Source organism: Apteryx rowi, unplaced genomic scaffold (assembly GCF_003343035.1).
Source record: "Apteryx rowi isolate R43461 unplaced genomic scaffold, aptRow1 scaffold_19, whole genome shotgun sequence".
In the NCBI taxonomy this organism is placed as follows: Eukaryota; Metazoa; Chordata; class Aves; order Apterygiformes; family Apterygidae; genus Apteryx; species Apteryx rowi.
This window is the reverse complement of record NW_020448196.1, coordinates 507,146-529,027: the sequence shown is the minus strand read 5'-3', so window position 1 is coordinate 529,027 and position 21,882 is coordinate 507,146. Positions and strand designations below refer to the sequence as shown.

General features: G+C 35.5%; 1 protein-coding gene across 1 annotated transcript in view; it reads left to right on the top strand.

The window, feature by feature from the left end:
• FBXL17 (F-box and leucine rich repeat protein 17) overlaps positions 1-21,882 on the top strand; it is a 293,203-nt gene that overhangs the window by 70,123 nt on the left and 201,198 nt on the right. Inside the window, exon 5 of the mRNA XM_026062188.1 lies at positions 17,577-17,684. Coding sequence (XP_025917973.1) covers positions 17,577-17,684 — 108 coding nt within the window. The remainder of the gene's footprint in view (positions 1-17,576; positions 17,685-21,882) is intronic.

Sequence of the window (21,882 nt, the reverse complement as noted above, 5' to 3'; positions counted from 1 at the left end):
TCCAGACTTTCTCTCTTGCCTCCAGGGTCTGGGGTTCCTGAGGGCTGGCCTGASCAGTAAAGACTGAAGCAAAGAAGGCATTCAGTAACTCTGCCTTCTCTGCATCCTTCGTCACCAGGGCACCCACTCCATTCAGCAAAGGGCCCACATTTTCCCTAGTCTTCCTCTTGCTGCTGATGTATTTGAAGAAGCCCTTCTTGTTGTCCTTGACATCTCTAGCCAGATTTAATTATATAAGCTTTAAAAATTTTTTCATGAATATGCTTGGGAAGTGAAATGTGACTACACTTTTCACTAGGATTTTAACATGTGGGATCTGAATTTTTCAGATAATGCCAAGGTTTTTGTAAGATATAGGAATTTGGCTTACAAGGAATATTATGGGGTATCTAGCATTTGAACAGAAAGGAACTGAAGTGTAGCAGATGATGCAGTTATAGCGTGAGGATCAGGGACAAGGAGAAGCTGTTAGCAGGAAAATGAAGAGCTGCAAAAACACACGTTTCTATGAGAATAGCTGTACTCATAAGACCAAACTTTTTCACCTAGTCAGTATCCTTTGCCTGACAGTGGCCTGTGGCAGGTTTCCAGAGAAGAGTATGAGAGTGATGTATGGAAAACACGTCTGCAGAATTCTCTCCAGCCTCCACAAAGTGCAGCTGAAGTGATGTCTTTCTATCTAAGTCTTAGCACTTTTTCCCTGTGAATTCATCCAGTCATTTTCTAGATTTATGTAAACTTTTAGCATTCGTGGTTGTCTACTCATTGTGTGATGGAGAATCTCTCACTCTTTTTTTTTTTTTTTTTTTTTTTTTTTTAAAGCACATTTAACACCTATCAGTTCCTTAGATAATTAGATGGAACTGATGTGCAAGAATAGAAGGTTTTTTTTTGGGGGGGGGAGGGGGATAGTGAGCAGTTCTCCATGGCATTCATGATTTTATAGCTGTCTATCATGAAGAAATGTTTGTTACATACCATTATGGCCTGTGATCAGACTGGATTAAAGAAGTCTTTCCAGTAGAATTTGAACAATAGTGAAAATGGGATAGCCAGTCTCTAATAAAATTAACATTTTTTTTTTTAAAGATGCATAAAAATCTTCTGGCTGAACGCATAGATGAATAAAGACAACAAACTGCAATTTGAACATTGGAGATGGATTATTCATCGTTAAAAAGAAGAGAGATAAATTGCTGCTGAGTCTGTGCATGTCTTTGTGGAGAAAAAACTGAAAGTCAACCATTGAYGTGGACTTGCTAATTTAGTCATTTTGAGAGGTAGTTCTAGTATTAGGAAAGAGACTCAGCATTTAGAAAAAGGATCATTGAGGTGTGTGAACGTTCTTTTTCCTTCAGAATTGATTTAGAAGATTCTTTCCTTTGGAAATAGAAGACAGGATTTTCAATCATGACTTGCTATAACAGTGAGAACATCAGATTTAAAAGTTGTATTTGTAGCCCCTCCTTCAGTRTTGGCACTCACTTCTAAAATCCATGGATCTCAGCCAAGCAGTAGCAGATTTCTGTAGCATTACAGATGTACTGTTTAGTGGAACATAAATGTGATGCATAATTCTGGTATGTCCTGAATCTTGCTTGTACATGTATACATGCCTTATGCTGCCTGGCCTTTATCAAGTGTTCTTTCATAGCTGAAGAAATTCCTTGTACAAGAATTGAAGATGACTGTACCATGCAGTAACATTTTGTCTCTTTAGGATTACTGAAAACCATTAACAAAATAATTAGAATATTTTTACTTATGAATTTAGTACTTTGTTGGTAGTCTGATATCTGGTACCACCTTTCCACAGAACAACTATAAGCAGAATAAAAAGCTTAAATACAGTTATTTAAGTTACTAAATACTGCTATGTCAAGAGAATGCAACTTCTTACCCGAAATAATAATATTCAGGGTGTAATGTGTTGGTTTTGCCCATGACAGTGTTTGACAATAGAGCTAGTTTATGCTAGAGTAATGGTCATGGTGGTGCTTTAGTGACAGGAACGTGCATATGTCAGAGGCTTGACCAAAAAAAACACAGTGGTTCATTTGGACAGTTAAGAAGCTATCAGAAGGTACATGACATAACTCATTAGAATACTGAACAAAATGAAACAGTGTCTTTGCGTGAAAATTAAAACTTTTCTGGAATAAAGCAAAAGGAGGTAGACTAACAGTATTTAATAACTCTCAGGTGTAATGGCCTGAGTAGTTGAAGGACTGTGTGTGAACACAGCCTTTCAACATAACCCATATTTTGGGTCTGTTTAACTGTTGCTGTTTTAATGTACATACACTGTAACATAATTTTCCAACCCCCCTTGGAAGCCCTGAAGTTGTGATGGAGTAATCAAATAGATAAATGTGCCAGAGCCCATCAGTTTTAATGGGAATGTGTAAGAGGAAGTTGCAGAAGGAAAGTGAAAATAAAAGATAACTGGGAATGGGATGATGGGAATGGGATCTGTTCTGTTAGGGTGAACAGTAAAGCTGTTGAATACTCTGATTTCCCCCCACACACACACACTCCCCATGGTTGTGTTACTTGTAAAACAGAACAGGAAATCTGCTGATATGGCTGTGGTGGCATAAGCAAGGGAGATAATGTTAACTTTTTCTGTCACAGACTGGATGAATGTTTGACTCGTATGAGATTCCAGCCCTTTCATTTTCTCCTAATGATGAAGAACTGATCTGGAGAACTGGGTGACATTTGAGAATTGTTTTAATATTACTTTGTTTGAAAGTAACGAAGTTGCAGCCTAAAGTTTTGAAGATATGAGGCCATCTGAGGAAAGATTAAGAGGATAGGCCAATAAACCAAGGAGCTATTTGGCAATTACATGAAAATATTTTTGTCCTCCTTATTCAGAATTATACTGAAAGAAATTTTTGTTTGAAATTTATTTCTTACTATGTGCATACCTCTGTCTTTTTGATACAATATTATGACTAAGAAATGATGGTCAGGATATTATTTTAAATTCATAGAAATTCTTTTGCATTCTTCTGTTTTGTGTTTAAAAAAAAAAAAAAAAAAGCTGAGCATCACTTGGTCTTCCCAAAACCCTTTGTGAAGATACAGTATTCCTGATGTGTGCCTCTCATTAGATCATTTGTAATACAATGGCACTATCCATCTGCAATTAAATAAGTAAATTTTCTYTTATTTTTTCTGAAACTTGAATGTTTATCAGATTTTGTATAATTGCTGTCTGAGGAAAGATGAAGAGTTTTGTTTTGGAAGCAGTATTTTTCCAGTCCAGAGTAAACAACATCTTGATAATAAATTTTTTTGGGTATGAAGACAATGTTTTACAGGTTGAAGGATTATTTTTACAATTTTGAGTTTTGCAACAAACAAATTAAGGTATTTTGATAGCCCTGTTCAATATAAGGGCATTCAAACTGTACTTCATTAAATTGTGAGTTAATTAATGTGTAATCAGCAATAATTTATATTGAGAATTGAGATTTGTTTTCTAACTCAAACATTTAAACCACCCTGAAGATAGTAGTTGTCTATAGTTAGTTATTATTTTGAACTTAGTAAATTCCATATATATTGTTTTGTTTAGTAATAATTAATTCAAGAGATAAAATAGATCAAAATAGGAAGGGAAACACATCTGTTTTGGTAGCTGTCGTCAGGAGAACTCAAGAATAAAACTAAGCAGAGTTTCCCTGTGCCACAGAAATGGAAGGAGTACATTGTGCTCCACTTAACTGAGTTAACTGGAGCTCTGTATCTAAAAACTATGTTAGATGAGTTATAAGAAATTTGTGTAGGCATGCGCTATCCTCAAGGTAAAACAAACTATTACTTGTAACCGTTTGTTCAATATTCTTAAAAATAAGGAAGAAATATTAAATCCAAACAAATTTTAAAAGGATACCTGATGAAAGTATGATTCACTTAAGCTAATTATTCAACTGATTATACTGAAAAAAAATTTTTTTTTACATATATGGTATTTTTAAATAGTTTGTTATTTGAATGTAGTTGAAGAGGCCAGTTGTAAATACAGATGAAACAAAATTAAAAAAAAAAATAAAAAAATTTGTATTCATTCATCTCTCCACATTAGTCCTTACTCTTACCTATATCTTCTTTTTTAATATATTTCTCCCTTTTCCCTGAACAATGTTTATTTCCCCCTGTATGCAAGATACTTGTATTTGCTTCTTCAAAATCTGTTTTTTCCATCATTATTTTTAATTGTATTTCCAACAGTCTTTAAGCTCTGTATCCCTTTTTATAAAGCCTGTTAAATGCTAGAATGTGTAAGATCTGCCTACTTTATAATTATCTCATTTTTCTTCTGTCATTTAAACTGTTAGTTCTTTATTTCTATTTTTGTCTGTTGTCATCATGTTATAACTATGTTTAGTGGTGAAACTTTTGGAAATGGCCTGCCTTTATACTTGACATACTGTGAAGAGTTAAGGCACTGCATAAAAGTTTAATATCTGGTTAGTGATTCTCAGTCTTTGTTGAGGTATCCCTGAAAAATAAAAATTATTTTATCCATGAATTAGATCAATGTTTAAAAGTACAGTGAAAGTATAAGCACATTACAGTTCTTAGTAGTTGTAACTGATTTATTTATTTCTTCTAGAACGAGACTCGCCTTCTAGGATGCATTTTCTAAAATATAGAATGTGTTATGTAGTGTGTTATTATAATAACCATTAAGCTCCATAAGTCATGAACATGAGGAACTGAGCTTGCTTTTCTTGACTTGCATGCTTCTTAAAGATTATTACTATTGTACTCAAGCTGTGAAATAATTACTTATGGGTTCTCTGTTCGTTAATGGTGCCTTTCTTTACTCAGAGTACTGTGTTTCAAGAGTTCTGAAGTCTTGATTATTAGTGAAGCCTGTATTGCCATGTGTTCTTTGTAAAAGTCACTCTGACGAGTTATTTCTACAGGTGTAGGCTCTGTTCAGTCCTTTGCATAGATAATTGACAGGAAACCTATCATTTGCCTATTGAATACATAAGCTATATCAGTAGCAATTCTTGTGCCTCTTGTTTTGAACCCTCTTATTAAAACTCTTCCTCAGACTGAACAGTGAAGAAACCTTAGAGTACTTTTGAATTTCTAGCAGCTTACTTTTTCGTTACAATCACCTTTAAGAAACTATCAATGCTCTTGCTGTCTCGGTCCGGAAGGAGGGAATCTCTCTTGAGACCAGAATGTGCTGCAGAGCAACTCTACAGTCACTGCAATCAAGGTGTTGATCCTTTTTTTCCTTTCTCTCATTTGCTGGCTTGCATGCTGGGAGCTAGTTGCTGTAGTTTCCCTTGTTTCTCTCCCTGCCATCCCAACAGATTGCCTTCTTGCCCTTGGTACCTTCCTTCCAATGAGAAAGCTTAAGCAAAATGGTGAAAGATCTAAAGCAAGGGATCAGCAGTTTCACAGAAGGAAGTGCAGTTCGGGTGACGTACACGCCGGCTTTTGCGGACAGATGTGAGCTTGCCCTGCCCCTGCTGTGAGCAGAAGCAAGTTAGCTCTGCCTGCTCTCCAGAAATAATGCAGCCTGAGTAGTGCAGCTCTGAGCCAGCGCTACTCTGGCTCACGAGAGGGCTTTCTGGCTTTGACTCTCTGCCCTACATGTGATTTCAGGGTCTCTAGGATCCATCTGCATTTAGACCCCAGAGTGCAGCAACATGGTTAACTGAACCTGGTGCTAGAAGGCAAAGCCATGGTTGCCAGCTCCAGCAGGAGCCTGAAAGAGAAGAAATGCAAGAGAGCTGTGTGGAAAAAAAAAATGGACGTGTATATTAGGAGTATGGGAAGAGAGGGCTGACTGAATATAGAAACAGAAAAGCAATCCATGTTTGTACATACATGATGCTTCAAAAACTGCAGCAAAAACTTATTTTCTAATTACTTGCAGTTTTTCTTTCTCTTGAACCCTTTGATTTTTATGAAGCAACAGTACTATAATGGCAGCTGAAAACGTGATTCCCAGGACAAACTGATGTCACTCTTGGTAATCATGGAAAAAACATGGGCATGAAGAACAGCTTACAGCACAGTGAGGTAGTGATGGTTTTCTCTTCCTTTGGTTTAATGGAAGCAGTTACTGCTTTTTCTTAGCTCTTCACCAGTCAAACCTCTTCATCAATGACTATGTATTGTGAGTAGTCACTTCATGGTAATTGCTCAAGCCACATTTTTTTTCCAGTGACTTAATAAATAGGCTTTCAGTAAGTTCTGAAAGATTGAGGCAATTTTAGGACAAATTTTGTTTATAACTACATTATATCAAATTAAAATGGCAAAAATCACAATGAAACTGATCTCTTTCTAAAGCGCTTACTTGTCTACTCATGAATGAATGGTAGTTTATAAGACTTACGTAATGGTGCTGGAAGTAGTAAGATTCTTGTGGATTGCTGATATTTTGTCATATGTAAGGACTATACATAAAAAGGAAGTAAAGTACAATAGAGATTTAAATGATGAGATGCCAGACGAAACATAAGCAGGCTAATTTTAGATTTCTGGTATGGAAAATATTATAGGTTAGTATTGCTTTGCTGGAAGAGTAAACTTAGAATAAACTGCACTAGCATGCGAGGAAACATTTGAGCCYGCATCCACAAAGGGTCTTAAGTGCTGTGAATCAAAGTGTCAGAGTCTTGTGAGGGGAAACCTGAGCTTCAAGAAAAGTATACAGACTGTGTATACAACCCCTGAGGGCAGTTAGGTGTTCCAAAACAGAATCCACAGAAACCGTGAGGAGGTACCTAGTAGCATAAGGAGGAAAGGGAGGATGGAATATGTCTGAAACCCCACCCCTTTCCAAGGCTTCAGAGTCTTATCTATGGCTGCAGAGAAGCACTCCAGATTCCCAGCCCAGAAGCCCCTCCTTGATGTAGGCATCTGTGGTGATTCTTTTAAAAACTGAACAGGAGTAGGTCCTTTATTTTAAAGGCTATGCCATGTTACGTATGTATCTCATGATGCCATTTAGCCTCTTATGTAGGCAAATGTGTTTCTGTAAAGCTGCAGACAGCCTACCTTAGAGCATGAACTGGAATGTAATGGATGAGGTTGAAGGAAAAGGATAGCAGTACTATCCTCTCCTCTCTTCTCCTCCTCTCAGATTTTCTAGGAAAAAAAAAAAAGTGGCATACTGTTGCAAAGAGCCTCATACAAGCAGTGTGATCTGATGGACCTTGAGGTAGCCAGCAGGGTGGACAGGACAGAACTCCAGATGTCAAATTCTGATACCAAAATGGGACAGCCACAGAGTGCCTCATAGATGCTGCATGGCAGGTACATAGGAGTTTTGAGTCACAGTTCTGAATTTCAGCATGCTGCTTCAGGCACCCTTGCTTTCATTATTGCATTAATCTAGAGTACTTAAAATTTGCTGACTTTGATGGAATAGTTCATATTGTGAGGTTCGCTTGAATGAGTAGGAGTTTCCAGGTTCTGCTTATGTATTTCATGTTTACATTTCAGCTTTAATGGTGAGACATATATCAAGGAACCAGTTTCTGAAATAAAGYAGAATGATCTGTAAATTCATATGAAAATCCTGTGCAAGAATCTTTGGTTTATTTTTGGCCTCAAAATAATGTTTAATTTGTTTATTTTCTTAGGAAAAAAAAAAAAAAAGTCACCTAAATTGATCGGTTAACAAACATACCATTCGGTTAATAATGAAACAAGTTTTATTGCCATTAGTTAGCAGCAATATTCTGTTTTATGAAAGACTGCACATTTATATGAAAGACTGTTTTTGTAATGAAAAGAAAGCATTCAAAGTTTATAAGCCCAGTTTGTGAAAAGATTGAAGATATACCCTAAACATCACAAATAGGTACTAAAAAACAGGGATAATTTCCTTTTCAGTTAGATTGTTTCTCTCAGAAATGAGGGAATAGAAATGTTTATATTTCTTCACTTTTAGTGCCTAATCTTTTATTATTACTTAATGTTAAAACTGAGAATTGTTGAATTTTGATCAAGGAAATGGTTAAATTTATCCATATATGTTATTGAATGTAAGTAATTAAATTGTATGTCCAGTGGCAGTTAGTTAAGATGAGCCATGCCTTGCTGCTGTTCACTGATGAAATTTGGGTGCCCTGAACATTTGAGCATAATGATGGATTATCCATGCCTTATTTATATCAGTGTTTTGTGATTGCAATAAGGGGTCATGAATTAAATGTGTCTTTACCAGTAATTGCTTTGTCAGAGCTTATATGTCCACTATCCTTTAAGCTGCTGCTCATGAAAAGTAGACAATGTATCACTACCTTTCAACCATGAAAACCTTTTCCATTTTAAATTTGAGAGAAATCTGTTAAACATAAGGTTAATTTTTCACCATTTTGGTCTTTTGTTTTCTAGGGGAGAGAAAGCAAAAGAGTCCCATCTTCCTATATTTGTGTGCATATGTGGAATATGTTTGTGTCATATTCCTACTTAGTTTAAACTGAGTTTTATATTCATGCTCATCCAAATTGTATAGTCTGTTTCTAAGAAATTTCCTCATTAAATAAAAAAAGGTTTGAAATAGATGCTAATGAGTGCCCTGGCATGTTTGGTGGAACACACTTTGGGATTATATCTGAAAGCGGATGCTTTGAGTATTGCAGCCTACTGTCGAAATGAATTTAATGATAGCAAACGATTTAAGAGTTCAGATTAAAAATGAAACAATGAACACTTTTTTTAGGGATACATTACTATGAATCTTTTTTCAAGCTCATCTGTTATGGCAAGTTCTATGTTGTCTTTGATGTATGTTCTTCTTTTTCCCATTTACCCACTAAGGGCAGACCAGAATACTAATATTTTCTATTTTCGCCTACTAGGAAGGAGAGAGGTCAAAAATTGATCAATCAAGTCTTATCTTAATATTCTACTGTTTTGTTTTTTGTTTCCCATGGGTGTTTCTCAGATACTTACATCGGAGAGAACTTACAGAAGAGAGTGGCAAGAGCAACACAGAAAAACAAAAGTGGTGTGTGGGGGGAGGGGTGGTTTGGTTTGTTTTTTTTAGGCGCTTTGATCTGGATTGTCTCTTGTTCATCCCCAAGCACTGAAGGAACTGCCTTCTCTGAGCCCATGAGCTGTTTTACCAGTAGTCTCAGCTGTTGACAGAAATTCATAGAATATGAGCAAAAAAAAAAAAAAAAAAAAAAGTGTTTGAAGGCAACAGCTTGCTTGTAGTAGGAAGGTATAGGTAATCTCAGATGTTGGTAAGCGTTTGTTTTAGTTTAATAGTATGAAGTTTACTAGTCTTTAATTTACAGTGTAATATTATAGTCTCTTTCTTAGTTTAAACCTCTGTTTAAAAAGTCATTTAAAAAGTGTAGGCCAAAAGAGACAATTTGTAATGCAATGCATTTACTTCAGTTGCCGATTTAAAACACAGAAATAAAGGGAGAACAGTTTGGTAAATCTCCTTTTTCTAGGTCAAGCTTGCAAGGCAATAAAGTTTATCTACTTAAGATATTCCAAAGCTAACTGAAAACTGTATTCTATTTAGTGGTTTGAGAGATCCTCATGGGAAAAAAAATTAATATAGCACATTAGAGTTTGTGCTAATGTTATCATAATTATCAGGGGACCTAATCAGTTGGGGGGGGGGAGGGAAAGAAACAGTGCCACTATAAAAATCAGAGAAAACAAAACAGATGTATTCCTGGAGCTCCTTCTCAGTTAAGGTCTCATGCATTTGTAATCAACGCAATTTTTTATGACTGGGAGTGTTTTGTGTGTCTTCATTAAGTTAAAAATCTGAGTAATTAATTCTGGGAGTGACTAACATCATCTTTCCTTTTATGGCAAAGAGGGAACATCTGTCTTAATCCGTCTTCATTGTAATTCTTTGCAAGGACTAGCCTTTATTTCTATCCTCATCCTTTGACAAGGTGTAATTAATTCAACAACTTTTTACCTTGCATCATGGCAAGCTGATGGTGTGGTTACAGTTTAGTACAGAGGTAACAGTGCAAGTTTTAAAAAAGCTCGGCTGGAGAAACCTGTGTAAAATTGCCTCTGGCATCAGGCAGTTCCTCTCAAGTTATTTTATTACTGTGTGTGTTTTATTTATTTACATATAGGGACATTCCTGCAGATAGAACAATGGTGGCTGGCCTGCCTGCCTGCCTTTTTTAATACTAGATAAAGATATTTCTGTTTTTGAGGTATCTTGTGGTTTTATGGTGGCCGGGAGATGTCTGTCCCCTTTCGATAATAAACTGGTGAGCTGAGTTAGTCCAGGATAAATGCCTTTGTTCTGTGTGATTTGCATGAATTGCACATTGTTTGACTACGTGGTAAAAAACATATTTTTTGGAGGACCTGGCCACATGCTTTGTGCAGGGCAGATTTCTGCATGGGTTGTGTGGGGGCCTTGTAAGTCTCGAATTTGGAATTTGCACAGTAAAGCAGGTAAGTTTTAGGACTGAATGACCTTTTCAGTTTTTTGTAAACCTATGTCTTTCCAAGCCTATCAAACATAAAACAGAAATCAAGCAAGTCCTCCCTGACTCTTCCCTTCTTCCCATGCTGTCCAAAGATAAGTATGGTTAATCTGCTGTGTATTCAAGACAGGCATAGATTTATAATAAGGGGGTTTTACTCCACTACTTGTGCAGTGTACGCATACCTATTGCATTTGTGGGAGACTGGCTTTCTGCTTAGATGACAGCGTGTTTTACTCTATCAAGAGTTTATCCTGGTAATGTCTTTGTTCTGAAGAAGAAGATTTTAAAATGTTTTTTAAACTTTTATTTATGTATTTTGCCTGAAAAATTGTACATTAAAATGTACTTACATTGCAGTGCACCTGTATGAATAAGAGGACATGGTGCCCATTCCATTCTAACTTATATTTTCATTCCTATCTCTTTATTCATTTCCTGTTATTTCTGTTTCAGCTTCTCCAAGTTTTTTTAAGCTGCTATACTTTTTAGTTGGAATTTAAGTAGCTTGTATAGTTGTACCTCAAACTTTCTTGTCGAATAATCATCTTTTCTTGAAAACTGCTCCTTTTTGCTACTTGAATTATTTAATAGAATGTAAAATAAACTAATACTTACAGAATCTAATTCAGAATAGCCAAAATATTGAATTCCTGTAAAACATTGCAGAACTGGAATTCATATATAATAGGCTGCAATACATAAAAAGAAAATGATTAAACCATATCTCACTTATCATAGATCGTTTTTAATAGGAACAAAATCTGCACCGTTAGTTCCAGACCAATGTATTTGCCATTCACATTATGCACATTAGTGCATAACTTATAAATCTCTCCTCATCATCCTACATTACTTTTTCAAAGCAAGACTAACATCAAGCAAGACAGGATGAATGAAAGTCAATGAAGGTCGACAAGACAATCCAATTATTAAAGATTCCTCAAAGAACTCTACTGTGATCTATAAAAGAATTATCTGTGAATTTCTGTATCATTATTGACAGGAGTCATATTAGTAGAACTGTAGTATATTTTCTATGGTAATCTGTTTTAGATTATACTAATCTCATCTGTTTCTGTAGTATGTCTGAGTGTCCATTGGTCATACTCTGTTTAAAATATCTTTTTGGTTCCAAAAGCCATATTTATAATTCACATTTCATATGCTTCTCCTGTTTCTTGAGTGGTAAAGAGGTCTTCAAGGAAAAAGTATGCAATTACATGTTACATTACAAACAAAAAGAGTTAAGATTACATAATCATTGCATACATGCTATTCCTAATTTTCCATGCACTTTTTCATCAGGCACTTATCCTTCGTTCATTTTGCAGAACAGGTCACCTCTCAGGAGGATAAGACGCCTCTATACAATAAAGGAGATTACCATTTCTGGGACCTATTTATAGCAGAAATAGTGAGCTGGCCTGCATGTATCAAGAGTTTAAATGACTTTCAAGTGTGTGTGTGTGTGTGTGTGTGTATTTTTGTGTATATATGTATATATAAAAGCCACTTTTAATAGCATTTTTAGGCAGTTTCTAATTTCATCATTTAAGAAGAAAACGTAAAATTGTTTTGTAGTAGCACTGTAACAGTAGGTGTGACAGCATAAGGATATAGGCAAGTAAGGTCAATATATATGTGAGCTAGGCATTGTAGATGGTAAAATAGAAGAGTGTCTAAGCAGTAGCGTAGTTGTTCTCAATCTTAGAAATTAATTTTAGCTTCATATTCTCATATTCAGCTCTGCTTCTATTTCAAGTCTGTCTGAAACTTGTCTGCTTTTTTCCCCACTATACAAATAAGTCTAATGAAAGATATTACTTCTACCTACAAACATTGTTTTGTTATATTTTGTTATATTTATGGAAGCGTATGTGAATCACGACGGGTAGGATTCAATTATCAGTTCTAACTGATCAACATACTTAGCTACACAATGCCTTGTATTGTTTATTTAAAAAAAAAAAAAAGTCCAAGCTACTACATGTTCTTACTCCCCTGAAGCAAAATAAGAACAAAAAAACCAAAATACAAATCGTAATTTTTTACCCTCTCATCAGATATTTAGTTTAACAATGTTTTCATCAGGTGTCTCTCTGCTTCATATCCCATATTCTTTTTATGAAAAGCAATTGTTCTTCTTGTGAAAACAGCAGGTGTGTGTGTATACATGTAAAAATATATATATTTCCCCCACTAACACAATCAGAGGAGAGTGCAGTCATGTGTTAAGAGTAGCTCACTAAATAAAATATTGAGTGACCTCCGTTACAAGCTGTGTGGCTGGGCACCATGATATTAAAATATCAATTGCTATAAATGACATTGGAGCTGAAAAAGAAATTATATATTCCTGTATACTGATATAAGATTGCAGACTGTGAGATTACAGTGCTGATGGTGACATTTTTTACAATGTTTCTCTTTAAAACATCAAAACAACTCCTGCAGTTAGTGGAGTTTTGCTGGCTGACAGCAAAGGACGAGATCTATAATTGAACTGAGCTTAAAGGCATCAACAGTTTCAATGCAGTGCTGTTTTATTTATTTATTTATAAGTCAAGATTTAAGAGCATTTGTCTGCAATAGCAAAATGCCTGTCTAAAATTGTTATTTCTACCRCAGTAAATGTAAGGCATATTCGGGTCATACCACACTACTTTTGACAGGTTGTAAATAATTTTTGGAACCTGGAAAATCATGAGACTTGCATGGTATAGAGAGGGAATGAAGGACCTTTTCCTGACCAGATAGATGCTGAACATCTAACAAGCACTGAAAAGTTTCATTGCCAGTTTGTCAACTATTTAATGCTGATAGTCAAAGTACTGTTTTTAACTTTAACTACAACTATTAGCATGCAGATAATTCCATACTATGAACAAACAGAAAATACTCTGAGTGTTAGTAATTTTATTATTTACATTCCAAACATCAATTTTTTATGCTTTTATGGACCCAAAATATGTCACCTGTATGGAAGAAATTATTTGTATTTTAAAGTTTTAAGTTCTGTAGTAAATCTGTGATCTTAGGAATTTATACTATTCATTGTTTATTAATGCATTTCCTTACTAGCTAGCGCAAAGATGTGTGAAACAAAGAAAAGACTCGTACTCAAATTCTCTGTAAAGAGAGGAGGGCAAAACTGTAACAGGGTGGTCCTCTTATCTCATTAGCTGAACAGAGGGTTTCTTTTATTTTCTATAGAGAAGCTAATGTGATTGAAAAGAAAGGACTGAATTTCTGTTTTTCTATGCCTAAATTTAAAACTTTCCTGAGTTTTCAGAAGGCATTTTTATTTTCCCCTGGTGCCATGAATAGGGCAAATCTGTCACTCTTTGATTTCTAATAGTATTTGTCAAAGCCTTTCAGTAGTCAAAATGTTCCCAGATAGCTGGTGTGGCTATTGACTGAACTGAAAGGAATGTGCAGAGATGAAGATTTAAGAACCTGTCAGATCAGAATCAAAGATGAAATTTTGTGCTAAAACACACTAGTTATTTGATGAAGTAAGCAGCCTTGTGGCCTTTTTTTTTTTGGTTGAACCTGTTTACCTGAACCTGTGTCCCCTCCTTTGGGCTCATTTTCAGTTTCATTGGTTTCTAAATACACAAACCCCAAAGGCATACTTCTTGCTTGCAATTGGCAGGCATGCAACTAAAACATCTTTGCTCACTGGAAAATTGTTGCTTTAAAGAAAACTGCTTTTGACCTATAACCACATCCAGTAACCCCAAACCAAAACTGCTTGAACGTGGTGTTGTACCTATAATCCTCTTTGCATCCCTCACCTCTGAGCTATCTTTTCAAAAATGTGTTTTGTGAGTATTTTGCCAGCAAGCGGTGAAGTGCCATGCTAATCAGGCCTGCTGGAACTGGGGATCAAGGGGATGTCCAGTGCAGCGGCAGGACTGTTCATACATATGTATTCACCTGAGGCTCCCTGGTGGACTTCTCAGTCACTTTGAGATATCTCAAAACTTGTTTTGCCTCTGAGTTCTGTGAAATCAAGAAGACATCCCTGCAAACCCAGAATGTCCTCAGGCTTTCAGGATTTACAATTCCAGACACAGTGAGACATTATTAGTGCATTTTGGCTGGGAAGTACACATTTTGTCTCAAAATCAAAACAGAGTTTTGCATTACCATCATTTGTACTGGGAATATGTACTGCTCAGAAAAAAGGCTTGTTAAAAGGAAGGTGTGGAGGTGTTTTAAGGGTACCCACGACAACTTTATACTCTTTAATTTTATAGCTGTTGGATGTTTAGTAGTAAAACTAAGTAGGTCAAGAATTAGAATATCAGAAATTCAGCTCTGTCTAAATATGACACTCAATGGGTTCAAAAACCTGCCCATATCCAGATTCTGAACAACTTGAAAAGCTATTAATTATCTGTGTGGCTGTCTCTCCTCCCTCTGTCCTTCTCTTGTCCCTGGAGAGTCTTTATTATTCTGTCTGTGAGGGACTTTGAAGAAAGATCAGGGTCTAGATCGATGGCTACCTGTCATGCACATGCAAGCACTTAGGTTGGTAGCTAAGCTTCAGAGGGGATACTGTTTGCTTTCAGTGCTTTGGAGAAGAAAACATGTTGTGGAATCAACTCTTGCCTCTAATACACTCTTCAGTAAAACTGCCTAATGTTCTGTATATTTATTTTAACAAATCTGAAGTAAAGTGTTGACAATTGTAGTATAGCATCTGATGTAAGGGCATAAGCAATTAGATTTAACAGGAAATAGGTATCAGCATGCAATATGGAAAAGAGGAAAAACAGTCTTTATTAAAATTAGAAATGAGATGTGTGATTGAGGTGCTAGGACTTTGTACTTATCTACAGGAAAGAAAGCCTTCACAGGTGCAGGCGCTCTTCAAAGGGAACAGTGAGGAGGTTCAAAAGTGAGGTAGATCCTAGGAGTACAGGAAAGGTGTACTCTAAATTATTGGTTACAGTGTGAGAGCCATGTAACCCTGCACTGGAATTAAATGTCTGGACTTGGAGAAAGGTGCTAGAAGGGACAGAACCTCACTACATGTGTATATAGTTTCTTTCAGTCATTTGTAGCTAAACTGCATTTTTCCTTTCCTTCCAGCATGTTCATATTAAAAAAAGTATAGAAAAATGATTGTATTCATTCAATATTATGACAAGACAGGTGAGGAGCTGCTTCCTCCTTAAACCAAATACACCAAAGGAGTTTTCAATTGCTACAGTGGATTGTTTATCAGACAACACAAAAAATACTCGACTTCTTAACAGAAGAAACTCCAAGTGAACAAACACATTAAATTCTTTTCACTTTAGGCATCCTCTTATTTCAGCAACTTTTAGTGTTTTCCTGGGTTGCTACAAACTTTGCACAGGAAAAGTTAATTTTCATCATCTTTGAGACTGGCTGTTCCCTTCTCCTCTGCTGCCATCCTTCTGCTTGCTGCGTCTTTCACATTTCCCTGCCTTCTCGAGCCTGCATTCTGGAAGGAGTCGCGAAGGAAATTGCTTTCCATTTCTCCCCATCCTGTAGGGGACTCTGTAGTAGTGCAGCCTGGATCAAATGAAGTACAGACCTTCTCCTCTGCTCTTCAGTCAGTCTTTGGAACAAAATTACCAGCAGCCAGATGTGAAGAAATGAGCAGAGATGTAACAACAGGCATATGCCTGTGTGTTTTCTTGTACAAGTGTAGTGTATGTATGCATATTCTCACAGTGGTGTGATTTTTGTTTTTATGAGGGGAAAAAAGCTTTCTCTCTGTTCTGAAGTGTGGAATGTCTTCCTATAGTTTTCCTGTTAAAAGTCCAAGGCCCACTCAGTAGGATGGCTGCTGGGTTAACATGAGGAGCTTACTATAAATATAAAGAAAAAATTTCCTGGTTATCAAAAGAAAAAAAAGTATTTATTCATCTGAAACATCTAACAAAAAATGCATGCATGTACACTCAGCACATATTGTTTAATCAGAAGAATACCGATGCTAGTGGCTTCATATTTTTAAAAAGTGAATTTATGGGTTTTATGCTATACTTTTACTGTATGATGCAAGTTTTTAAAAATCTGCTGAAAGTAGGTTAGGAAGACATAAGTGAAATAAAATATTTGTTCTTAATAATGGAAAATAAAACAACAAATATTTCTTTTGTTAATACCTTCATCATGAGTTAAGTACTCAATTGAATAACAACTAGAAATAATGAAAAGTTGATTTTCTTGACTTAAGGCAAGTCTTAATATAACTTTCTGGGAAAACAGGAAATATTTCCTGCAATGTAACTTTGGGAAAACACAGAAGTGTTTGTAGTAGAAACTAATACTTAAAGGAAAAAAGTTCACAAAGTGTTATCTTTTTGAATACTTAGTCTACCTACAAAACATTACATTTATGCAATAGTTGGCGTTTCACAGCTACTAAATTTTATTAGACAAACTTAATTATAAAACAAAAAGAATTGTAGAAATAGATATATCACAACAATAAAGGTAACATCTTCATTCAACTGATAACAGACACAGGATGGTACATTACCATAAGATACTAGTTTTATGTGGGAAACAGCCAAGATACTGTGTTTAAGTTAAAAGGTATTAATAGATTGTAGTATGGCTTTGTTTATTATAAAAAAATGCCTTAAAAACAGAATATAAACTTAAGATATGATACAGTTCAGATTCAGTGCAATCAGTGAGGGGTATTGTGTGAGTCTGTAGGATGGCAATATCTTAAATTTATTGATATTTTGATGGTTGAATATAATTATGTGAATGATAAATAGAAAGGACTTTTGCTTTAATCTGCAGATAAACAGAAAGGTAATATTTGAATTTCAGTGGCCATCATTCTGGCCTCTTCTTCTGTGTTCCCTCCTCCAAACAGAAGGTTCTGCTCTCTTCCAAAGATGATCTTTTTTCTTTCTTTTCATACATATCTATAGATGCATGTGCATACCTCATGTTTTCTCTTTAACTCTCAGAATAAGTGGTAAGGATAATATTAAAACTATTAATGAATAGTTTGACTGTGTTATTGAGAAACAGCTTTGATTTTATTGTGTATATACTCATATCACCTATTCAACTATTATCTGTGTATTTTTTTGGTAGGTGACAGATCAGTCAGTGAAAGCATTTGCTGAACATTGTCCTGAGCTGCAGTATGTTGGTTTTATGGGCTGCTCTGTTACATCTAAAGGAGTCATTCACCTCACCAATGTAAGTACTATAGCTACTTTTAGCTTGTTGTTAGTATTTGTGACAGTTGCCAAAATATAGATATCAGCAAGGCTAAGTTTATACATTTAATGAATAACCCTGTCGTGGATAGAACCATGACAGGACAAATGAAGTTTGCATCATTTCAACAGATGCAACAAACAAACAAAAACAAGAAAAAGCATGGGGAAGTGGAACCCATCATAACTGGTAAAGATGGCTGTAAAAATGTGTATTGAATGTGAAGGAGTGCTAGTAAACATAAAAAATGGTCGAAGAGACCTTGAAGTAAGTGGAGACCATATTGAATGAAAATGTGATAGGGCTGAAAAAAATTCAAATGTAGTTTTTGGTGGAGGAGTGCAGCCCTCTTGTCGTGACAGTGGATTCAGCATACCTCTAATATATGTTGATTGGTTTAAGGCAGCTCAGTAGCTGAAAATATAGATGAAATGAAAAAATTTCAGAAAATGTGCAAAAAAAATCTGAAGAAATTAATTTTCATGGTAAAGTTGCAGTAACTCAAAGAATGTAATTTGGGAAGGACTCAAAGGATATTGCAATTACATGAAGATATTTAAAAGGCACATATATCTGTGGGAGGGAGAAATAATATGATAATTTTAATGTCCTAAATAATTCAGTATGGGTTGTATTTATATGCACAACATAAATATAGGAGACGAATAAGTTAGTCTTACAGAGAGCGGTTATGTAATCTAAAATTGCTTGGGAAAATGTAGCACAGATCATCTTTCAGTTGTTTGCTTCAGTTACTGGATTATTTTGACCTAGAGTTATTGAGTGTTTAATAGGTGATCGTTATATCTAATTCTTCTATGAAGTGACTTCAGTCAATTACATGATATTATAAAGTTACAAAAAATCGAGAGCTTTATTTTCTTATTAATATTTAGCTCTGATTTTGATATGGTTTAGTAATAAATGGCTGTAAATCATGAATTATAATAGGACTGACACAGATGTAGATTGCCTTTCATAATATATCAGGGAGGCGATTTTGTCCCAAAATGGGAAAAAGTCATATGGGATAGGTAAGTGTTGTATGTGCTTTTTCCTGGGACGTGAGACTTAAGAATTTCTGTTTCTTCTCTTAAGCCATGGCCACAGGAACTTACCATAGGTCATTAATACTTCAAAGACAGTGATGTGATAGCACTGAACATCACACTATTATTATTATTATTATTATTATTATTATTGTTATTATTTTTATTCTCAGATATGTTTGGGGAATTTGTGATTGAATCCTGGACAAGTAAACTCTTTTCTTGTAGCATTTACTATGAAAGTGCTAATTATTTTACATATTTTTAGTATCAAGTATTTTTTCTTTAGTTATCCCACTTGTCATGGTGCTGCCTTATGCTGTCCTGAAGCTTTCTTTTTCTGATGTATGTTAGAATTCTTTAGGTTGTTCAAATGATGGCCAGGTATATTGGCGAAGCACTTGAAACAGTATTTTCCTTAAGTGGAATATTGTTGGCGAAAAGTGTGTCATCGCACACTGCAAGTTTTATATTGGACTGAAAGCAGCAATTCTGAAATGTCTGATGTTTCTGAGTAAATATATTTTGCAGGTTAAAGGGAGTTTTTCCTGACTTGTTCCTGAAGGTGTAATATAAATTAGAACTTTTACAGGGTTAAAGCATGTTAAAGGAAGACTCTGAATATCTTGTAATATTTTTTAATTATACTTTTCATGTAGAATACATCATGCCTTCTCTGATCTGACTTCTGTAAGGTTTGCTACATATTATGATGATAATATATTTCTTTACTCTTACTGCTTCTTTCAGCAGAGGCCTTTAGTAAGTACATGTGCAATATAGGGAAGGATGATGATGTCTTATGTTGAGGGACAAAGAGCAGGTAAGAGATGTGCCCAGTCATACAGCAAGAGAGTAGCAAAGTCAGTATTGGAATTCTGGTTTCTTTATTCTGAGGCTATTGTCAAGGGGAATTTAACATTGTAACCCTTAATGCCTTACAAATACCTTTTCAGATTTAAAAAAAAAAAAAAAAAAGGCATTTGGCATTAGAGAATAGATTTTTTTTTTTTTTAATTAAAAATGGTTTCACATGTGTTTAAAACAATTCCCTGACTTCTAGTGCCTCTTGGTCCCTGTGATTTAAGTAGGTACAGAAGTCTTTTTTTACTTGCAATGTTCAGATCAATCAAAATCATGTCAGGAATCCAGTACTTAAGGGGATGTGTTTCCTGTCCTCCAGCCCTTGAAAGTCATTCACTCTTCTGCAATGGAAATACTGAGGCTGTATAGATCAAATTATACTTGAAGAGTTCCTATCTAGTGTACCACCACCACCTAGAAGCAGTCTCTTCAAACTTCTAAGGTGGTAAGGTTTGCTGGATCAAGTACCTTATGTCTGATAAAAAGAAGATTTAACCCAGCAGGTAGGTCAGGTATGAGATAGGCTGTTTGAAATGAAGGAATGTGACAGTAAAAAGGGCAAGTGATGGTTGACTTTTGTGTATATTGAATATAGTGGTAGACCATTATGTGAAAGTGAGAAAAACAATATGTGAGTGATCATTCTCCTGTGACAGTAAGGATAAAGTTACTCCATGGAAATACTATTAATTTTGTCACTGACTCCTAATAGGATTTCAGTGTAGTTTTTGAGTCTACCTGTGCAATGCAACAGTCTGGTTTTTACTGGAAGTCATAAATTTTCTGCTGCATTCATCTTTGCCTCAACTGGGTGGATACCCTACTGTCAGCCTTCACCTAATTTGAAGTTAGGTGAGTTAGACACCATTTTCAAAGAACACGGACCTTCATGCATTCTTTAGTGAAAGTTCATGTTATTTAACTTTTAAGTATCAACAMCAACAAAGAATGAACAGAGCAGTTTTATTACCTGCTCATAGTGAAGAGTGTTGTCTAGAAGAGGGTGTGTTTTAGCTAGGACTTATCTTTTTGCAATAAGAAGGTTCTCCACTTGTCTTTGAGGTTTTCTGGTAATATTTGATTACTGTGGTAGAGGATATTGTTGAATTGTCCAATAGACTTATTTCCTATGCTATAAAATTTGTTGCCTTATATAAGACGATTTTGTACTTACTTTCATAGGTTCAGGAGATCTGACTTTAATTCCCATCATCACAAGCTCCATGTGTGATTATGGTGAATTTATTTGTGCCTCATTCCCTATTTCATAAATAGGGGATAAGGGACTATACCACCTCAAGAAAGGTAAATATAGTTAGTATGGAAACGATTATCATGGGAACACATGGAGAATTTAATCACTGTGGTAATCTGCTAAATCAGAATTTGGCAAAGTTGTCCTGCTGCAGGAAGTATATATATTACATTTTTCTTTAGAGCCCATGGCTTTCTGGGAATCGAGATGGTCAGCCCTAACACACTGTGTGTGAAAACATACTAAGAAAGCAGAAACAAAGAGTTCCAGTTCAACAATATGTCATTATTTATAGATCCCTTGTTCTAAGTGGAGAAGTCTTTTACATATTGCTGCTGGGTTTTTCTTTATGCAGCTAGAGACATGAAACACAGTCATAATGATTTGTCAAAGTTTGTGCTTGCAGTTTATTTACAAAACAGCAATAGAGCAAATTCTGTATGCACAGGAAGCACATTTGAGAAAGTACTCATTAATTTGCATTATTAGAACTCCACATAGGACCTAGGTGTGTGTCATAGGAATTGGCCATGTTATTGCCACTGTAGTACAAAGGCCAATGAGGTGCTAAATTATCTAATAGGAATAGCTGTAAGAAGGTKAGGGAAATCCAAGCTACTCTAAGCTTCCCCTCCTCCTTGCAGCTTGTGCAGTAAAATGAGGGATTAGATGTGACCTTCTCTGGGGTGCATAGAAAATAATTTTTCTAAATTTCTTCTTAGATCAATATGCATGAAATACAGAGAGACTGAGCTTGCAAGATCTGTTCATTTTACCAACACACAATCAATCATCACGTGCTCCTCTCTCTAATAAGCAAATAAGAAGAGCATCAGATGTACAATGGGGTTACAACAAGCAGTTCAACAGTACAGCTAGCATAGCATTTTAATAATAATAATTTTTTCCTTGCTTCCTGTAGAAATATTCTGCAGTTGTTTCTCAAAAGTCACGGTCCTTAAATTTATGCTTGTTCAGCAGAGTTTTAGACTGGAGAATGCTAAAAACT